General features: G+C 42.9%; 2 protein-coding genes across 16 annotated transcripts in view; both read left to right on the top strand.

Annotated features, from left to right (window-relative positions):
* Window positions 1–20,188, top strand: part of LOC126069416 (zinc finger protein 345-like) — a 73,416-nt gene that overhangs the window by 24,263 nt on the left and 28,965 nt on the right. The gene's annotated exons all lie outside the window — the stretch shown is intronic.
* LOC126069415 (zinc finger protein 345-like) overlaps window positions 1–20,188 on the top strand; it is a 208,786-nt gene that overhangs the window by 185,388 nt on the left and 3,210 nt on the right. For 5 of the 7 annotated variants that reach the window (XM_049872798.1, XM_049872794.1, XM_049872800.1 and 2 more), the window contains 3 exons: window positions 14,782–15,028; window positions 18,263–18,389; window positions 19,992–20,142. In XM_049872798.1, coding sequence (XP_049728755.1) covers window positions 15,026–15,028; window positions 18,263–18,389; window positions 19,992–20,142 — 281 coding nt within the window. In that variant the 5' untranslated portion in view covers window positions 14,782–15,025. Of the gene's footprint in view, window positions 1–1,660; window positions 1,942–14,781; window positions 15,029–18,262; window positions 18,390–19,991; window positions 20,143–20,188 lie in introns of those variants that run through there. The other 2 variants (XM_049872797.1, XM_049872793.1) reach the window with 2 other exon arrangements.

Raw genomic sequence — 20,188 nt, 5'->3', positions numbered from 1 at the left:
AATCTGGTCGCCTAGGACCACCATTTTATTTCCCAGTAGTCCTTGCTACCAGATGGGACCATGTGACTGAGTTCTCTTCGATAAGCTCTAACTAAAAGTGTCATATGTAATTTCTAAGAAATCTCCTTAAAGGTAGACAACTTACCTCTCTAAGTATATTTGATTACTGAATTCCGCATTTCAGTTTATATTCGCATTTAAGACAACCCAGGCTTTTCTCTGTAGAGGGAATAAAGGACAGTCATGGCTAGATCTCAAACATCAGGGGGAACCACTCAACCACAGGCCCCGACTTAGAGCGCTTTAGGTTCTCGTAGGGAAGCCACCTCCTGAGCAGTGAGCATCCTGGAAGCGGAACTGAGCGTTCTGGGTGGGCAGCTGCGGACGTGGCAGTCGTGTTGTGGTGTGAGGGCTCTGTTCCTCAATGACCTGACGTTACCTCTAGTCTGCTCCAATCTGGGCCAGACCCTTTGGCCTGGTCTACCACTGGTCGCTTACACACACGCACAGGCTTGCACACTAACTGGTGTCAGGGATGGACATCAGATCACACACCAAGAAGACATTTGTGCACCATGTATACCAGTGCCGTTAGGAAAATGTCTCTGAGGCCTCCGTGGGGATTTCTCCGCATCCCGTCGCGGTTCCTCTCCCCGCTCGCTGCCGCCAAGCCACAGCTTCTAATTTCGTTTTGGCTCTACCACACTTTGCTGCCCTAATCATTATTTGTATTTGTTGCCAGAATTCTGAGCATGCGCAGGACCTGAAGGCCTGTGTCCTCAGTCTGTCCTTAGACATGAACTTCACAACATGATTCAACATCTGGACCTCCAGATGTGGACATGGGAGAGCTAAGGGTGGAGAGTTCTGGGCACCAAAACCAACCCCCAGACGTCATCGGAATTAGAAAACTCCCCAACTGCCTCAGAGGGGGAGCAAGTGGCCTTATGGTTGCTAAACCCAGCTTTACTCCCTGTTTGCACAGACAATAAATTTCTACCTTGTTTCCCTTGGAACAGGTGGTGTGGCGTCCATCTTATTTCAATCGGCTAATAGGACAGGACAAGGGCCCTCGTTCGGTTATATCTCCTCCGTAAACAAAATAATTCAGTGGTAATAATTATAATCACCATCCAATGACTCTTGATTCCAAGTGTGGTCCATGGCTCAGCATCGCCAACACTACTTGATAGCTTATCAGAAATGCAGCTTTTAGGGTCCTACCGCAGACGTATAGAATCAGAATCTGCATTTTAGCAAGATTCCTATGTGACTTGTTTCAAGTGCAATCCAGTTTAGGAGCCACTGGTGTAACTGAAGAGTAAATAAGGCCATAATTATTGAGAATGAAATGTTGAAGCAAAAATAGGGTTTAGGGCTTAAAGTTTCCTGGATATTACAATCAACTGAGGCCTTCTAAGGACAATGATTACAAAAACTGACACACAGTATGTCTGGGGTATCAATTTTAATCTGTAATGTGGGGGAAAAAAGGGTCTAAAACAGTTCCTTTGGGGCAATAGAGAGGAAATAAGGACAACCCGGAACAGATCCCAGACACAACCAGGAACCAATGAACTCAACGTCCAAAGTTGGATCGTGCTGGGTTCCCGCACGGAAGCCCTCCGCTGAGGCACCCAGCGCGCCCGGAAGCGGAAGTGGGCATTCTGGGTCGGCAGCAGCGGTCGTGGTCCTCGTGCTCCTGTGTGAGGTCGGTGTGGCCCACCTGCTCTGCTGTCGGGTGAGCGCAGGTCGAGTCCTGGGTCTGAGGGCGCCGTGCCCGCTCCCCCGCCCTCCTGGTCTCTCTGCTCCCAGAGCCTCGGGCCTCCCTGGAGCCGGGGAGCCGCCGCCGCTTGTTTCCTGCGCGCCCCTGGCCCCGCGGCCGCAGCTGCTTCCTGGAGGCCGTGGAGGTGGGACCTGTGTGTGTCGGTGCGTGGACAGGTGAGGTGGTGGGCACCGTGGGAGCCGCGCACACCTGTGCTGTTCAGGGAGCGGGGAGACATGCAGGGTGCCGGGCCTCCCGGGCGCCGGGGTCGCTCCCTGCGTCTCCGTGCCCCGCCCCCACCGCCGGTTCACCCGCCGACCCCAGGTTCTCTTTTCTGTTTTGTTATGATTCAGACTCTTTCGCCTCATTTATTATCGCTCCTAACACACTTTCTCTCTCTCTCTCTCGCATTCTCTCTCTCTCTCGCATTCTCTCTCTCTCGCATTCTCTCTCTCTCTCTCTCTCGCATTCTCTCACATTCTCTTTCTCACATTCTCTGTCTCTCTCACACTTTGTCTCACACTCTTTTATACTCACACTCTCTTTCTCTCACACCCTCACATTCTCTCACACTCTCTCTTGCACTCTTTCTCACGCTCTCTCTCACGTTCTCACACTCTTCTGTGAACACATACAACCGTTCATTGAGCTATTTCAGAAGGGCTGGGCAGCGTGCCAGGTACGTTGTATAAAATACCGCATCTTTTATCCTCCAAACAACACTGGGAAGGAGGGAGCATTTGCAGCATTTTATAAAAGTAATATTCTTCAAGAAATTGCCCATGGACACAGATCTCGTAAGTGGCTGTGTCTGGGAGCATATTGATCACAGTCTCCCTGCCTACAGTGGTTCCTCTTTGTTTTCTGTGCTTTATCAGGCAGGATTTTTGTTGAGTATTACTGGTCGTAGGGAAATGAAGATAGTGGTGATGAATATAACCTCCTCCTTTAATGGTTATATGTGTTTAGGACTGATAAACAATCAAGAATCATGAGTTGGAAATTGTACCGTCATTTACGACCGTGTTTATCCCGATTTTAGGATGAAAACATTTAGGACGAGGCATCTTTCGAGGAGTTTCTTTGGGTATAAGGAATGAATTTTTGTCATGATTGTGTGAGAAACAATATAGCCAATCTTGAATGTTCTGATATAAAGTGTGATGTTGCTGAACAGTCTGAATGCCAGCAAGGAAGGGTTTATAGAGTTCACACAGCCAGTGCGTGTGATCTGTGCTGAATTGGATGTTGTGAGTTTAATCATAATTTTAGCTACCAAAGAGCCTCACTCCTTAAAAGATTGAAGGCATCTTGAAGAACAAACCGGGCATATTCTTGTTATCAGAAGAGTAAATACTAAGAATGAGGGAAAAATGGGAGGCATGTGTAATGAAATTAATGCGAATGTTTCAGCAGATCCTAGAGGATGAGCCCCGTTACAGTTTCATTAAATGAACCTCATCTTTTGTAGTAATTATTTTGTAGAGTAAAAGAGCCAGGTACAGAGTCTCTCGATGGTGGAAAGTGTTTAGATTACTAGCTGAACAATAGGTGGCTTGAACTCACTGTCTTAAGCTGGGTTTTCTAGAGAAGCTAAACCAGTAAAGCATATAAATGTATATACAGAAAGAGATTTGTGTCAAGGATATGGCTCACACTGCTGTAGATGCTGGAATGTCCCAAGTCTTTGGGTCAGGATATAGGCTTCCTCCTAATTAATGTAGCTGTAGTGGCTGGAGAACCCCAGATCAGCAGGTCAGTGAGCAGGGATCTTGCTCACAGTCTGCGAAGATCAACAAATCCCAAGATCAACAGGCAAGACTGCAGGCAAGCTGCTAGCTCAAGTTCCAAGAACCAGAATTCAGACGAACAGGAGCCAGGTGCAGGATCCAGGACAAGCACAGCTTGACCAGGACAAAGCCATAGAAGCTTTACAGACACATCCAGCTGTCATGAGAGACTGAGGTCCAGGGCTGGAGGGCTGGGGACCATTGTCTCTGGGGACATCTAGCTCAACTGGTATATTATAGTCAGTAATGAAAATGTTCTATATCCAACTGTGGTGAGTAGCAACTGAGCTCTTTAAGTCCTGTGAGTGGCAATGTAGGATACCACTACTGGTCCCATCCTGGCTGCCACAAAAAGGAACGAAGAACACCAAAGACACAAAGGAAAGATTAGTTCAGAGGACTAATGGATCGCAACTACTACAACCTCCACCAGACCGAACCCAGAACAAGACTGCTCGGGCAGAGATCACAATAGAGGGTCCTGGGGAGTGCGAGAGAAAAATGTACAACAAAATTAAAATTCACCAGAGGCGGGGGGGGAAGACAACGTTTCCTGTTCTAAAAGAGACTGGAGAAATCTCAAGAATATGGTTGACACCCTTTTAACTCAATATTGAAGGCACGCCTGAGGTTCACCTTTCAGCCAAAGATTAGACATGTTTACAGGGCCAACAATAACACATGTGAGGGATGTACTTCATAGTTGAACCATGTATACAAAACTGATGGGCACACTAGCCCAAAAGCATCAACGAGAAGGCAGGGACAGGAAAACTGGGTAAGTGGAAACTCAGAATCTGCGGTGGAGAAGGGAAGAGTGTTAACACATCGTGGGGTTGGCAACCAGTGTAGCAAAACAATTTATGTATTAACTGTTCAATGAGAAACTAATCTGCTCTGTAAGCTTTCACCTAAATCACATAGAAAAAGGGTAGAACAGTGTGATAGGGTGTTTTGGATGTACTCTTTTTGTAGTTTAGATGAAGTTTTATAGAACAAATTAGCCTCGCACCATACAGTTAGTACACACACTCTTGTATGACATTGGTTAACAACCCCACAACATGTCAACACTCTCCCTTCTCAAGCCCAGCTTCCCTATTACCAGCTTTCCTGTCACTCCTGCCTTCCAGTCCCTGCCCTAGGGCTGGTGCACCCGTTTAATTTTGTTCCATGGACCTGTTCAATATTTGGCTGAAGGGTGAACCTCAGGAGTGACGTTACTACTGAGCTGAAAGGGTGTCTGGGGGCCATACTCTCAGGGTTTCTCCAGTCTCTGTCAGGCCAGCAAGTCTGGTCTGTCTTCTTGAGTTAGAATTTTGTTCTACATTTTTCTCCAGCTCTGTCCGGGACCATCTATTGTAATCTCTGTCAAAGCACTCGGTGGTGGTAACCAGGCACCATATAGTTTTTTTTTTTTCAGTAGCTTTTTTTTTTTAAACTTTTATTGAGCTTCAAGTGAACCTTTACAGATCAAGGCAGACTGTCACATATAAGTTTATATACACCTTACTCCGTACTCCCACTTGCTGTGCCCCTAATGAGTCAGCCCTTCCAGTCTCTCCTTTCATGACAATTTTGCCAGCTTCCAACTCTATCTTCCCATCCCCCCTCCAGACAGGAGATGCCAACACAGTCTCAAGTGTCCACCTGATGTAATTAGCTCACTTTTCATCAGCATCTCTCTCCTACCCACTGTCCAGTCCCTTTCATGTCTGATGAGTTGTCTTCGGGAATGGTTCCTGTCCTGTGCCAACAGAAGGTTTGGGGACCATGACCACCGGGATTCCTCCAGTCTCAGTCAGACCATTAAGTATGGTCTTTTTATGAGAATTTGGGGTCTGCATCCCACTGATCTCCTGTTCCCTCAGGCGTTCTCTGTTGTGCTCCCTGTGAGGGCAGTCATCGATTGTGGCGGGGCACCAACTAGTTCTTCTGGTCTCAGGATGATGTAGGTCTCTGGTTCATGTGGCCCTTTCTGTCTCTTGGGCTCATAGTTGTCGTGTGACCTTGGTGTTCTTCATTTTCCTTTGCTCCAGGTGGGTTGAGACCAATTGATGCATCTTAGATGGCCGCTTGTTAGCCTTTAAGACCCCAGACGCCACATTTCAAAGTGGGATGCAGAATGTTTTCATAATGGAATTATTTTGCCCATTGACTTAGAAGTCCCCTTAAACCATGGTCCCCAAACCCCCGCCATTGCTCTGCTGACCTTTCAAGCATTCATTTTATCCCGGAAACTTCTTTGCTTTTGGTCCAGTCCAGTTGAGCTGACCTTCCATGTATTGAGTATCGTCCTTCCCTTCACCTAAAGCAGTTCTTAGCTACTAATTAATCAGTAAAAAACCCTCTTCCACCCTCCCTCCCTCCCCTCCTCGTAACCACGAAAGTGTGTGTTCTTCTCAGTTTATACTATTTCTCAAGATCTTATAATAGTGGTCTTATACAATATTTGTCCTTTTGCCTCTGACTAATTTTGCTCAGCATAATGCCTTCCAGGTTCCTCCATGTTATGAAATGTTTCACAGATTCGTCACTGTTCTTTATCGATGCGTAGTATTCCATTGTGTGAATATACCACAATTTATTTACCCATTCATCCATTGATGGACAACGTGGTTGCTTCCAGCTTTTTGCTATTGTAAACAGAGCTGCAATAAACATGGGTGTGCATATATCTGTGTGAAGGCTCTTATTTCTCTAGGGTATATTCCGAGGAGTGGAATTTCTGGGTTGTATGGTAGTTCTATTTCTGTTTAAGATAACGCCAGATAGATTTCCAAAGTGGTTGTACCATTTTACATTCCCACCAGCAGTGTATAAGAGTTCCAATCTCTCCGCAGCCTCTCCAACATTTATTATTTTGTGTTTTTTGGATTAATGCCAGCCTCGTTGGAGTGAGATGGAATCTCATCGTAGTTTTAATTTGCATTTCTCTAATGGCTGATGATCGAGAGCATTTTCTCATGTATCTGTTAGCTGCTTGAATATCTTCTTTAGTGAAGTGTGTGTTCATATCCTTTGCGCACTTCTTGATTGGGTTGTTTGTCTTTATGTGGTTGAGTTTTGACAGAATCATATAAATTTTAGAGATCAGGCGCTGGTCGGAGATGTCATAGCTGAAAATTCTTTCCCAGTCTGTAGGTGGTCTTTTTACTCTTTTGGTGAAGTCTTTAGATGAGCATAGGTGTTTGATTTTTAGGAGCTCCCAGTTATCTGGTTTCTCTTCGTCATTTTTGGTAATGTTTTGTATTCTGTTTATGCCTTGTATTAGGGCTCCTAAGGTTGTCCCTATTTTTTCTTCCATGATCTTTATCGTTTTAGTCTTTATGTTTAGGTCTTTGATCCACTTGGAGTTAGTTTTTGTGCATGGTGTGAGGTATGGGTCCTCTTTCATTTTTTTGCAAATGGATATCCAGTTATGCCAGCACCATTTGTTAAAAAGACTATCTTTTCCCCAATTAACTGACACTGGTCCTTTGTCAAATATCAGCTGCTCATATGTGGATGGATTTATATCTGGGTTCTCAATTCTGTTCCACTGGTCTATGTGTCTGTTGTTGTACCAGTACCAGGCTGTTTTGACTACTGTGGCTGTATAATAGGTTCTGAAATCAGGTAGAGTGAGGCCTCCCACTTTCTTCTTCTTTTTCAGTAATGCTTTGTTTATCCGAGGCTTCTTTCCCTTCCATATGAAGTTGGTGATTTGTTTCTCTATCATCTTAAAAAATGAGATTGGAATTTGGATCGGAAGTGCATTGTATGTATAGATGGCTTTTGGTAGAATAGACATTTTTACTATGTTAAGTCTTCCTATCCATGAGCAAGGTATGTTTTTCCACTTAAGTATGTCCTTTTGAATTTCTTGTAGTAGAGCTTTGTAGTTTTCTTTATATAGGTCTTTTACATCCTTGGTAAGATTTATTCCTAAGTATTTTTCTTCTTGGGAGCTACTATGAATGGTATTGATTTGGTGATTTCCTCTTCGATGTTCTTTTTCTTGATGTAGAGGAATCCAAGTGATTTTTGTATGTTTATCTTATAACCTGAGACTCTGCCAAACTCTTCTATTAGTTTCAGTAGTTTTCTGGTGGATTCGTTTGGGTTTTCTGTGTATAAGATCATGTCATTTGCAAATAGAGATAATTTTACTTCTTCCTTGCCAATCCGGATGCCCTTTATTTCTTTTTCTCGCCTAATTGCCCTGGCTAGGACTTCTAGCACAATGTTGAATAAGAGCGGTGGTAAAGGGCATCCTTGTCTGGTTCCCGTTCTCAAGGGAAATGTTTTCAGGTTCTCTCCATTTAGAGTGATGTTGGCTGTTGGCTTAGATGCCCTTTATTAGGTTGAGGAATTTTCCTTCAGTTCCTATTTTGGTGAGAGTTTTTATCATAAATGGGTGTTGGACTTTGTCAAATGCCTTTTCTGCATCGATTGATAAGATCATGCGGTTTTTGTCTCTTGTTTTATTTATGTGGTGGATTACATTAATGGTTTTTCTGATATTAAACCAGCCTTGCGTACCTGGTATAACTCCCACTTGATCATGGTGAATTATTTTTTTGATATGTTGTTGAATTCTCTTGGCTAGAATTTTGTTGAGGATTTTTGCATCTATGTTCATGAGGGATATAGGTCTGTAATTTTCTTTTTTTGTAATGTCTTTACCTGGTTTCGGTATCAGGGAGATGGTGGCTTCATAGAATGAGTTGGGTAGTATTCCGTCATTTTCTATGCTTCGAAATACCTTTAGTAGTAGTGGTGTTAACTCTTCTCTGAAAGTTTGGTAGAACTCTGCAGTGAAGCTGTCCGGGCCAGGGCTTTTTTTTGTTGGGAGATTTTTGATTACCGTTTCAATCTCTTTTTTTGTTATGGGTCTATTTAGTTGTTCTACTTCTGAATGTGTTAGTTTAGGTCGGTAGTGTTTTTCCAGGAATTCATTCATTTCTTCTAGGTTTGCAAATTTGTTAGAGTACAATTTTTTGTAATCTGATATGATTCTTTTAATTTCAGTTGGATCGGTTGTGATGTGTCCCTTCTCGTTTCTTATTCGGGTTATTTGTTTCCTTTCCTGTATTTCTTTAGTCAGTCTAGCCACTGGTTTATCAATTTTGTTAATTTTTTCCAAGAACCAGCTTTTGGCTTTGTTAATTCTTTCAATTGTTTTTCTGTTCTCTAATTCATTTAGTTCAGCTCTAATTTTTATTATTTGTTTTCTTCTGGTGCCTGATGGATTCTTTGTTGCTCAGTTTCTGTTTGTTCAAATTGTAGGGACAGTTCTCTGATTTTGGCTCTTTCTTCTTTTTGTATGTGTGCATTTATCGATATAAATTGACCTCTGAGCACTGCTTTTGCTGTGTCCCAGAGGTTTTGATAGGAAGTATTTTCATTCTCGTTGCATTCTATGAAGTTCCTTATTCCCTCCTTGATGTCTTCTATAACCCAGTCTTTTTTCAGGAAGGTACTGTTCAGTTTCCAAGTATTTGATTTCTTTTCCCTAGTTTTTCTGTTATTGATTTCTATTTTTATTGCCTTGTGGTCTGAGAAGATGCTTTGTAATATTTCGATGTTTTGGATTCTGCAGAGGTTTGTTTTATGACCTAATATGTGGTCTATTCTAGAGAATGTTCTATGTGCCCTAGAAAAAAAAGTATACAGCATTTGGGTGGAGAGTTCTGTATAAGTGAATGAGGTCAAGTTGGTTGATTGTTGTAAGTAGGTCTTCCATGTCTCTTTTGAGCTTCTTACTGGATGTCCTGTCCTTCTCCGAAAGTGGTGTGTTGAAGTCTCCTACTGTAATTGCGGAGGTGTCTATCTCACTTTTCAGTTCTGTTAAAATTTGATTTATGTATCTTGCAGCCCTGTCATTGGGTGCATAAATATTTAATATGGTTATATCTTCCTGATCTGTTGTCCCTTTTATCATTATATAGTGTCCTTCCTTATCCTTTTTGGTGGATTTAAGTCTAAAGTCTATTTTGTCAGAAATTAATATTGCTACTCCTTTTTTGCTTATTGTTTGCTTGATATATTTTTTTCCATCCTTTGAGTTTTAGTTTGTTTGTGTCTCTAAGTCTAAGGTGTGTCTCTTGTAGGCAGCATATAGACGGATCGTGTTTCTTTATCCAGTCCGAGACTCTCTGTCTCTTTATTGGTGCATTTAGTCCATTTACATTCAGCGTAATTATAGATAAGTGTTTGTTTTTTTTTAAGTGTTTAGTGGTGTCATTTTGATGCCTTTTTATGTGTGTTGTTGACAATTTCATTTTTCCACTTACTTTTTTGTGCTGAGATGTTTTTCTTTGTAAATTGTGAGATCCTCATTTTCATAGTATTTGACTTTATGTTTGTTGAGTCGTTACGTTTTTCTTGGCTTTTATTTTGAGTTATGGAGTTGTTATACCTCTTTGTGGTTACCTTAATATTTACCCCCATTTTTCTAAGTAAAAACCTAACTTGTATTATCCTATATCGTCTTGTATCCCTCTCCATATTGCAGTTCTGTGCCTCCTGTATTTATTCCCTCTTTTTGATTATTGTGATCTTTTGCATATCGACTTCATTGATTCCCTGTTTTGAGCATTTTTTTTTAATTAATCTTAATTTGTTTTTGTGATTTTCCTATTTGAGTTGATACCAGGATGTTCTGTTCTGTGACCATGTGTTGTGGTGGTTTCTGGTATTATTGGTTTTCTGACCAAACAATTTCCTTTAGTATTTTTTGTAGTTTTGGTTTGGTTTTTGCAGATTCTCTAAGCTTGTGTTTATCTGTAAATATCTTAATTTTGCCTTCATATTTCAGAGAGAGTTTTGCTGGATATATGATCCTTGGCTGGCAGTTTTTCTCCTTCAGTGCTCTGTGTATGTCGTCCCATTCCCTTCTTGCCTGCATGGTTTCTGCTGAGTAGTCTGAACTTATTCTTATTGATTCTCCCTTGAAGGAGACCTTTCTTTTATCCCTGGCTGCTTTTAAATTTTTTTCTTTATCTTTGGTTTTGGCAAGTTTGATGATAATATGTCTTGGTGTTTTTCTTTTTGGATCAGTCTTAAATGGGATTCGATGAGCATCTTGGATAGATATCCTTTCGTCTTTCATGATGTCAGGGAAGTTTTCTTTCAGCAGATCTTCAACTATTTTCTCTGTGTTTTCTGTCCTCCCTCCCTGTTCTGGGACTCCAGTCACACGCAAGTTATCCTTCTTGATAGAGTCCCAAATGATTCTTAGGGTTTGTTCATTTTTTTAAATTCTTTTATCTGATTTTTTTTCAGCTATGTTGGTGTTAATTCCCTGGTCCTCCAGATTTCCCAGTCTGCATTCTAATTGCTCGAGTCTGCTCTTCTGACTTCCTATTGCGTTGTCTAGTTCTGTAATTTTATTGTTAATCTTTTGGATTTCTGCGTGCTGTCTCTTTATGGATTCTTGCAACTTATTAATTTTTCCACTATGTTCTTGAATAATCTTTTTGAGTTCTTCAACTGTATTATCAGTGTGTTCCTTGGCTTTTTCTGCAGTTTGCCCTGTTTCATTTCTGAGGTCATCCCTGATGTCTTGAAGGATTCTTATATTCTGTATCTGGTAATTCCAGGATTGTATCTTCATTTGGGAAAGATTTTGATTCTTTTGTTTGGGGGGTTGGAGAAGCTGTCATGGTCTGCTTCTTTATGTGGTTTGATATCAATTGCTGTCTCCTTGCCATCACTAAGATATAAAAAAAATTATTTGCTCACTGAGTCTTATCTTGTTTTGTTTTCTTTCAGTGTATGTGGATGGGCTACCAGATTGTGCTGTCTTGTTTGTTGTAGCCCTTGACTGACTTATGACCTATTACCAGCTGGTTTGGGCTGTTGCCAGATATATAGGCCTGAGTCTATTCACTATTCTTGAGTAGAATCTGATTTTGGGTCATCAAGTGTGTGCTGCACCCTAACACCTATCCACCTCGAGAAGTGGTGGGAGTTGTGTGCACCAGATTCTATTAGCAGCTCAGGTTCACACTCCGGGGGGGCGGGTAGGATGCTGACAGGCTTCCCCCAAGTGTTAGTGAGGTAGGTGTGTCTCTATTCCTATAGCATCTTGGTAGGAGGGCTCTGCAGCTGTACCTTAGGCCCCCAGTGCAAATACTTCTACTGATTGGTAGGTGTCACCCTCCTTAGACCCCTAAGGCAAGAGGCTAGGTGGTCTGGGGGGAGCTTCAGCCCTCAGTTCCCTGTTGTCGGTCAGTTAGGGCTCTGTTGAATAAGCAGAGATATCAGACCTGGGGAACTTGTTTTTCCAGTAAATCCGCTAAAAAAAATGCAATCAGATCCCTATCAGAACTGCCTTTGCATTATAACAGCCACCTTCTTCCCTGTAAGGATGAAAGCCCGAGATTTGGATCATCTACGCTTGGCTGGAGCTGGTTCTGTGTTTTTAGTGCAATTAGGGAAGGATTTTTCGTCCCTGGGTCTTTTGTGGTTGCTTCTCTCAGGCTGGAAGAATGGGCTAGGAAAAGACCAAAAAAAAAAAAAGGGGGAAAGCAAAGCCACGGAGCCAGAGCTGTTCTCCCTCTGGCTCAGGAAATTCCAATGTTAATGAAGCCGCCTGGGAAGGGGAGGGGAGGGTTCAGAAAAACAGAGAGTAGCACCCCGGAATATAGCCAAAGTTGCTTATCTTGCTTGGGATGACTATTTTATCTGAGATTCCTGAGGGGCGTGTCGCCTATGTGTGCTGGCTGTGTGGAGATTGTCCCCGAGGATCTGGCCCACTGAAGCCACGGTCACATCCTCCGCTGCCAGTCCAAAGCCCAGCGTCAAGGTTCCCCTGCTGGGACCCTGCATTCCCGGCTCCAAAATCAGTCGCTGCCTCCCGGGGACTTCTTGTCCCGCCAGCCGCGTGGCCGCGCCACTCCCGCGGACCGGCTGGGCCGCCTCCCGGGGTTAGTTCAGGGGAGTAGGGCTGCGCCCCGTGTTTGCGCCGTGACCAGATGCCGCGTTCAGCTCCCCTGTGCCCAGTCCAGAGCCCGGCGCCAAGGTTCCCGGGCTGGGACGCTGCATTCCCGGCTCCAAAACCAGTCACTGCCTCCCCAGGACTTCTCCTCCCACCAGCCGCGTGGCTGTGCCGCCCGCGCGGATGGCTGGGCCCCCTCCCGGGGTCAGTTCAGGAGGCTAGGGCTGTGCCCCGTGTTTGTGCCGTCACAGGTGTCATGTTCAGCTCCCCTGCGCCCAGTCCTAAGCCCGGCGCCAAGGTTACCTGACGGGGTCGCTGGCTCCAGGCTCTGAAAACAGTCGCTGCTTCCCCGTAGTTGTTCATTCTCCGTCTCTGTCACTCAGGTCAACTCTTTAAATCTGTGTTTGTTGTTCAGGGTTCGTAGATTGTCATGTATGTGATCGATTCACTTGTTTTTCCGAGTCTTTGTTGCAAGAGGGATCCGAGGTAGCGTCTACCTAGTCAGCCATCTTGGCCCCCTCCTCTCGCACCGTATAGTTTTGCTGGACTGTCTGGTAGAGACTGTGGTAGTTGTGGTCCATTAGTCCTTTGGGGTAATCTTTGTCTCGTGTCTTTGGTTTTCTTTATTCTCCCTTGCTGCAGGTGGGGTGAGAACAGTGGAGTATCCTAGATGGTCCCTCACAAGCTTTTAAGATCCCAGATGCTAGTCACCGAAGTAGAACGTAGAACATTTTCTTTATACACTCTGTTATGCCAGCTGAGCTAGATGTTCCCCGAGTCTATGGTCCCCACAGCCTCAGCCCAGCGATTTGGTCCTTCAGGGAGTTTGTTTCTATAGAGCTTCCATGACCTTGCTTTGAACAAGTTTTGACACAGTTTTTGGGGGGACACAATTCAGTGATGATCGAAGCAGAGAAAGTGTGGGTGGGGGGTATTACATGATACAGATTGGAGGAGGCAATGGCAGCAGATGATTTAGAGCCATGTTGACTACTCTGGACTCTTCGAAGGCCAGTGGACAACCAGTGATGGGTATTCAGCAGTTATTGTGCCGCAGATAGATTTTGGAAATGATGGAAGGCTGTCAGGCAGGAGCTTGTGGGTAAGTTAAGGAAGACTGTGAGGAGGCGTAGACATGGAGATGGGTTCTGAATCAGGTAGATGGTGCAGCGATGTGATGTAGATGTAGATTGTTCAAAGGGCATTCGTTGATAGAATGCCCAGAGCTGGGGTTGCAGGGTACAGATCAATGAATGCTACTCATACTTGAATATCAGTGTGGATAACCTGGGCATCTTGTTAAAATATGGATTTTGATTGAGGAATTTTAAGGTGAGCCTGAACAAGCTATTAGTTTGTGCTGGAAGTAATAAGTCTACAAATAAGAATGTGAATTAAAGTTGGTGCTTTTAGAGAAAATAATAAAAAAAAAAAAGATAACACTGTAAGAAGTAACAGTGGTATAAAGAATATGTGAGGAAGAGAACACTGACTCTGAGACCAAGAAATGAAAGAATAGGAGCCAACCTGGAGGGGAACAGGGTGGAAAGAAATGGGGACAGAGGCGGGAGACGGCTTCTTTGAGAAGACTTTATAATTTTCTGATTATTTGCTGATCGAATTATTACAAGGTTGAAAAACAAAGTGTTTAGGGATTCTCCTAGATGTCTTAGAACTTTAGGGATTCCTGGTGGTGTGGTTTGAGAACAATGGGAAAAGGATAAAAATAAAACCTCAAAAGGAAGAAATGTTAGTTGCAAAAGCAAAAAAAAAAAAAAAATTCCATCATGTATTACAATAACTATAAAAGGAATAAAAAAATTTTTTAACAGCAAAATAGGACTTTAATTGCACATAATTAAAAATCAATGAACCATGATGGGTTCATTGACAAAACTTGAAAAACATGTTCTTCCTGAAAATTCAACCAAGTCAATACCAAATAACTGTGTGTGTGTTGATCTATAAGGGATAGAGTTACATAGGTGAACCCACAACTTCAACATTGGACCCCTGACTCCCTGAAGAAAATCAGGTTCAAGTTTTGCAGCCTGGCCAGGCCTGGTTACTTCTCATGTCCTGGGATAGGTAAATACCTCCATCTGTGATCTTGTTGCAGAAAGAAGAGGCCCATGGAGCTGCCTGAAGAATGCAGGTGGTGCTCTGGGGATGGAGCCTGTTCTGCCTTCAGTGTAAAGGCCCTCAGGGTGGAGCATTGCCCTGAGCCTGGGAGGAGGCCAAAGGCCTGTCACTCCCTGCCTCCTCAACACTGTTTCCTCTACATCCTTCTTCTATTTCAGGTCTCAGTTGTGTTGCAGGGAGAAGTAGTCCAGTCCAGGCAGCTGGGGACCTCGGGCGACCATCTTGCACATTCATCAATCACAAGGAAGGATTTCAACTGCTCTGGCTGGTGTGTGGACCAGACATTATTCATCTTCCTCCAGACTGCCCAGTGTGCTGCTTCCACTCCTGTCCCTCTTCCCAAAGTGGCTTCTTGGGCTCAGAGACGACATTTCCTTAGACTTCCAGAAGCTGGAGAAGGAAATGGTGAGTTGTACAGAGAATTGGGTTATCTGTATCATAAGTGGGTGACGCTGGATATGAACTGTTGGGGAGGCAGCTGTGTGCTGCGGGGCTGTGGTTCCTCAGTGAAGAGAAAAGGTGGCAGAGGAGGCCAAGGAACTGAGGCTTAAGAGGCACCCTGAGGCCCTGCTCACTGTCACTGGACCCTTCCCCTCTACATATATGGCTTTTCAGGATTTAGATGTCCTGGTCACCTTCCTTAGTGACTCTCAGAGCTGGCACCATGGGGCATTAACATCTCCACCCTGGGCTTTGGTGCTCTGTGTTGAATGACAAGAGTCTCCTGATCAGAGTCTGAAGACAGAGCAGCTCTGGCTGTGGAGGCTAAACCCCGCCATCCAGAGCCATCCTTGTCCCATCTCTCTGATGAGTGTTCTTCACCACCCCCTTCCCCCTGACCCTGCCACACCCAGACACTTCACTGGTTTTCCTTCTCTAGAGAACCCAGACTAAGACCATATAGTCTTTATTTTCATGGTCTTTTCTTTATACTATGTTTATGCTGCTTTGGGTTTTTTTTTTTTTTTTTTGCAGTTTCCCATATTTAGCCTACTTTAATATCCTTTTCTGGATGTAAGTAGTGTATCTGCCCTTTCCTGGACATGAAGGTTAGTAGAGACCTTTGACTCCTGTGCCTCTACGTTAGCCCTTGTTGAAGTCGACAGACAAGCATGTGAAATGTACATGAGTATTTGCAAAGTCATTATAGAGCCCTTACAAGTTTTGGGGATTGAAACTACGATCTTTTTTTCCCTCGTCAAGGCAGGTTTCAGTAGTTAATGTTTTCTAATATGAGTATCTTGTATTCTGTGTTAACTTATTAAAAATAAATATCCTTGCGTTACTTGCAGCTTATCCCTTACTCTGCTGCATTTTATTTAGAATGTATCACCACATGACAGTATGTATTTATGTTTATATACATATACAGATATACTAGTACATACATATATTTAAAATACAGTCCACACTCAAAAAACTGATGATCCGTGTTCACCTGGATATTTCTGTTTGGTTCACTGCTATACCTGCTTTCCTAATATGAAGCCAGCTCAGTGTCATATGACCTAAATCAGTTTTAATAAATGAAGGTAGTGACAGTTCACGGTCTGGGAGAAAGGGATTTTCCAGGAGAAGTAGCTCTGAGTTGTGTGAATTGAATAGGATGTTTCTTTTGTCTCCTCTCCCTATTATCCAGCAGGGGTCTAGATCATCCGTAGTGTTATTGGAGAATAACAGCCAGAATAAGAGCAAAAGTGTATGCATTTGAATAGAAATGGGGGTGTCAGGAACTTAGGCTTCAAAAGTAAATTGACTTACCTTCTCACTCTGGCTCAGCAACGTTCATGTGGGCAGCATTGAGTGCATGATTGATTAGCTCTACTCAGTTATGAAGTGCCTTACGAGAGTCATGTGTTGTAAATGAACAGTGTGTTGAAAACTTTTTGCACACCCTTTCGTAAATCGTAGTTGCTCAGTACATGGAACATTTTATCATTATCCTATTGTGTAATGAACATTAGCATTTTGATGACTTTAAAATATATAATCTGGCCACTGCTGTGGAGGAGACTTTTGGATTTTGGCTCTAGCTCAAAGTTTGTTGTAACCCCATCATTGCAGGATTGATTAGAGGTGACATAGACGGCTCAATTCACTACTTCTCTGACAAGAGGAGTCTTCTTACTCTAAAGCTGCCCTGTTTTAGTAATGAAAGTGTTGTTTAGCAGACTCTACTCACGACATGAAGAATCCAGTTCATTGGTGCTGCATCACGGAGGTCACCCTTAGAGACCAGGGAATTCCAGTGATCAGGGTTCAGGCAGTCATGGTTATGTGCCTCCCATGGTCTGCTAATACAAGAGAATTTTGGGGTGGAGCCTCTAAAGGGCTGGAGTTTCCCCCCTGTTTCCTAGACTTCATGAGCAGTTTAACAGATAAAATGTCTCCACTTCAACTGACATACAAAATAAATTTTTTAATGGAAAAAATGACATATTACATTTCCAGTTCTACCATATTTATATGTATAGCTTGATGACATTGATTATGTTTATCATGTTGTGCAGTCCTTTCAAAATGGAAATGGCATCCTCTTGGTCATAATACTCAAGGTCATGGTGTTCTTGTCTCTGCAGAGGTTGTACTCTTTGTCATCTTATACCAGTAGACTTTTTATTTATTTATTTATTTATTTATTTGTTGTGCTTTAGGTAAAAGTTTACAGATCAAGTCTCTCTCATACAAAAAGCCATATACACCCCACCGTGTACTTCCGGCTGCTCTCCCCTTAATGAGACAGCACATTCCTCCTCTCCACACTGTACATCAGTAGACTGTTTTTGTGTGAGGGTGTATGAGTTTTTGTTTGTTGAGGGGAGCAGTCAGTAATAACTGGTGTACGATTGCATCACATCTTGAAATTTGAGAATTGTGGAGCAATTTGGACTCTCCTATTTCTTGTCTCAACTGAGCTCTTTGTAAGTTTTTTTTTTAACTTTCGCCTGGCTTTATGAAAGAGACCAAGAGGATGAAAAAACAACTGATTTTTTGAAAAATAGGTGACTGACATGTAAAAATTCAGTTTTCCAAAAGAGTCTTTTTTTCAGCCAGTAGATCTGTCACCTCCTGGAGTTTTAAGAAAATGTAACCAACTCAGGGCCTTGGGTTACCAGTTTATTTGTGTGGACACTTGGTCCTCCCATGGCTGTGAGGGACAAAAGTAAAAATGCCGTTCTACGTTTCCCAGTTGCTAATAACTCCTCCTGCCTTAATCAGTGCTTTATGGGTTGTTGAGTGTTCCAGTGGGTCTTATGGAAGAAGGTGTAATAGTTTGTTCACAAGGAAGTGATAATGTGAATGAGAGCGTTTCTCTAATTTCTGTTGTGGTTCCTAACTGTTCTAGACCATAAAGAGAGAGGAATAAGATGGTAATTGGTTTCAGTTAAACTGTGGAGAGATTTTTTTTAGGGTGATGAAAGTCTGTGAGCCAAGATGCAATCAGTGAAGAAGTGAATGTAGTTAGTGAAGGGACAGGACTGATAGCTATACCCTAGGGTAGACCTGGGTAGAACACAGAACCTAGTATCAAATCCCCATGAATTCTCAGTTATCCGAGGCTGTCAGCCTCGCCCGTCATACTTGTATACATTGGAGAACATGGTACCTTGCTGACCCATAATGTGTGGGATGTTTTAGGACTCAGTGGTCATTGAGGATGTGGCTGTGGTCTTTAGCCATGAAGAGTGGGCTTTGCTGGATCTTGCTAAGAGGAAACTCTACAGAGATGTGATGATGGAAACTCTCAAAAACCTGGCCTTAGTAGGTAAGAATGGCATCATTTTCTGTTTTTTTTTTTATTTTTTATTCTTTAGCAAACAAAAATACTTAATTCATCAACTTTGTCCCAGTATTGCAGCTGAGCAATGGGAGTAAATTGTGAAAGAAAACAGGAATGATCCCTTAGTGTATGGAGCTCACATACCAGGGCTTCCCCTTGAACATAAAAGCTCTGTGTATTAAAGTGAATTTTCGTTTTTCTTGTGATTTAAAGCCCTGAGGATCTTTTAAGTGTTGTAACTGCAAGTATTGGCTTCAGGGGTCCCTTTGGGTCACTGAGAGGTTTGTGGTTTGGGACCTCGTAGAGAGTTTTACCATGTTTGTTACAAGTTTGACATAATTATTTTGTTGTTAGTAAACTGACAACTGTCCATCTTCAGAGACCATTACGAGCCAAGTATTGGGGTGGTCTGTGTCTAGGAGATGCTCATTGCTCTTCACTGTCCTCCCTCATGATACGGATTTCTCCATGAGCACTATGTGTGCTCTACCTATTTGTTTTCGCAGAAAAGCAAGGCAAAGATCTGAGGACAGTGGAGTAAGCCTTAGGACTCATCCAGGGCCACTGTGTTGGGAAGCACCAGGACAGCAAGAATTCTCTGAAGGACCAGGCTTGCATGGAAGGAATTACACTTGAATTAGTCAGCTAGAAAAAAGTCTCTTTTAGGTTGAGATACAACTTCGCTGATACCTGAGCTTACCTTTCTGACTGTAGCAATTCTCTCACACCTGTGATTGTATAGACCCTTTTTCTCTTTTAATATTCCAAATGTACTGTGTCCAATGTCTTCTTAGCTCTCTTAATAACACCTGTTTATGTCACCATCACTCTCAATCCCTGGTCTTAGTTATCTAGCAGAAATACCACAAGTTAGATGGCTTTAACAAATGGTCATTTATTCTCTCATAGCTTGGGAAGGTAGGAGTTCAAATTCCAGGTGCCAGCTCTAGGGGAATGCTTTCTGTCTGGCAGCTCTGGGGAAGGTCGTTGTATCCTTTCAACATCGGTGGGCCCCACATTCCTTAGAGATCTGCATGTGTTCTGGCATCAATCTTACCCTGGGTCTAGGAGGTTCTTAGTGCAGGGACCCTGGGTCCACAGGATGTGCTCCGCTCCCAGCTCTTCTTTCTTGCTGGTAGTTGGGTTCCCCCCACAGTTGTTCGTTTATCTCCACATTTATCTCTTGTAAGATAAAAGGTATAACTGGATAAAGGGTGGTGTATCCCTTCCTAATCCTCATTATCGTAACCTTATCATGCTTCAATAACATAGCTCACTCCAAATACAACTGTAAGCACAGGCTTAGAAGCTAGGATTTACAACATGGAATTCCAACAAATCAGAAAAAGGAGGAAAGCCACGATACTGGGAATCACGGCCTAAGTTGACATGAATTTTGGGTGGACACTAGTCAATCCACAACAGTCCTTTCAGAATTTTTTCCTAATTAATTGCTTTTTGACCGGTACCAAAGTGCTCAGAGAAATGTTGCTAAGCCTTTCTTTGTTCACTACAGATTTTTTACCCTTAATTCCTTTTTTTTTGTTTGTTTTATATGGTGAACCTCAACTTTAATTATTGGGTCAGCTTTGCGAAACCTTAATGATGGAGAAAAGTTATCCAGTGAAAATATAATTGTGTGGTTCGTGAAGGGTAACATCTGGTCCTGTATGCTAGGAGAAATCTCTGAATCACATGGCTATAAAGATCTGCCTAAAAACAAGGGGAGTCATTGGAGGTGAGTATCATTGAAACAACAGAAAACACTGCCTCAGGAATAAATC

This window comes from Elephas maximus, chromosome X, assembly GCF_024166365.1.
Source record: "Elephas maximus indicus isolate mEleMax1 chromosome X, mEleMax1 primary haplotype, whole genome shotgun sequence".
Lineage (NCBI taxonomy): Eukaryota > Metazoa > Chordata > Mammalia > Proboscidea > Elephantidae > Elephas > Elephas maximus.
Note: the sequence above shows the minus strand (reverse complement) of the source record. Positions and strands in the feature narration are given on the sequence as shown.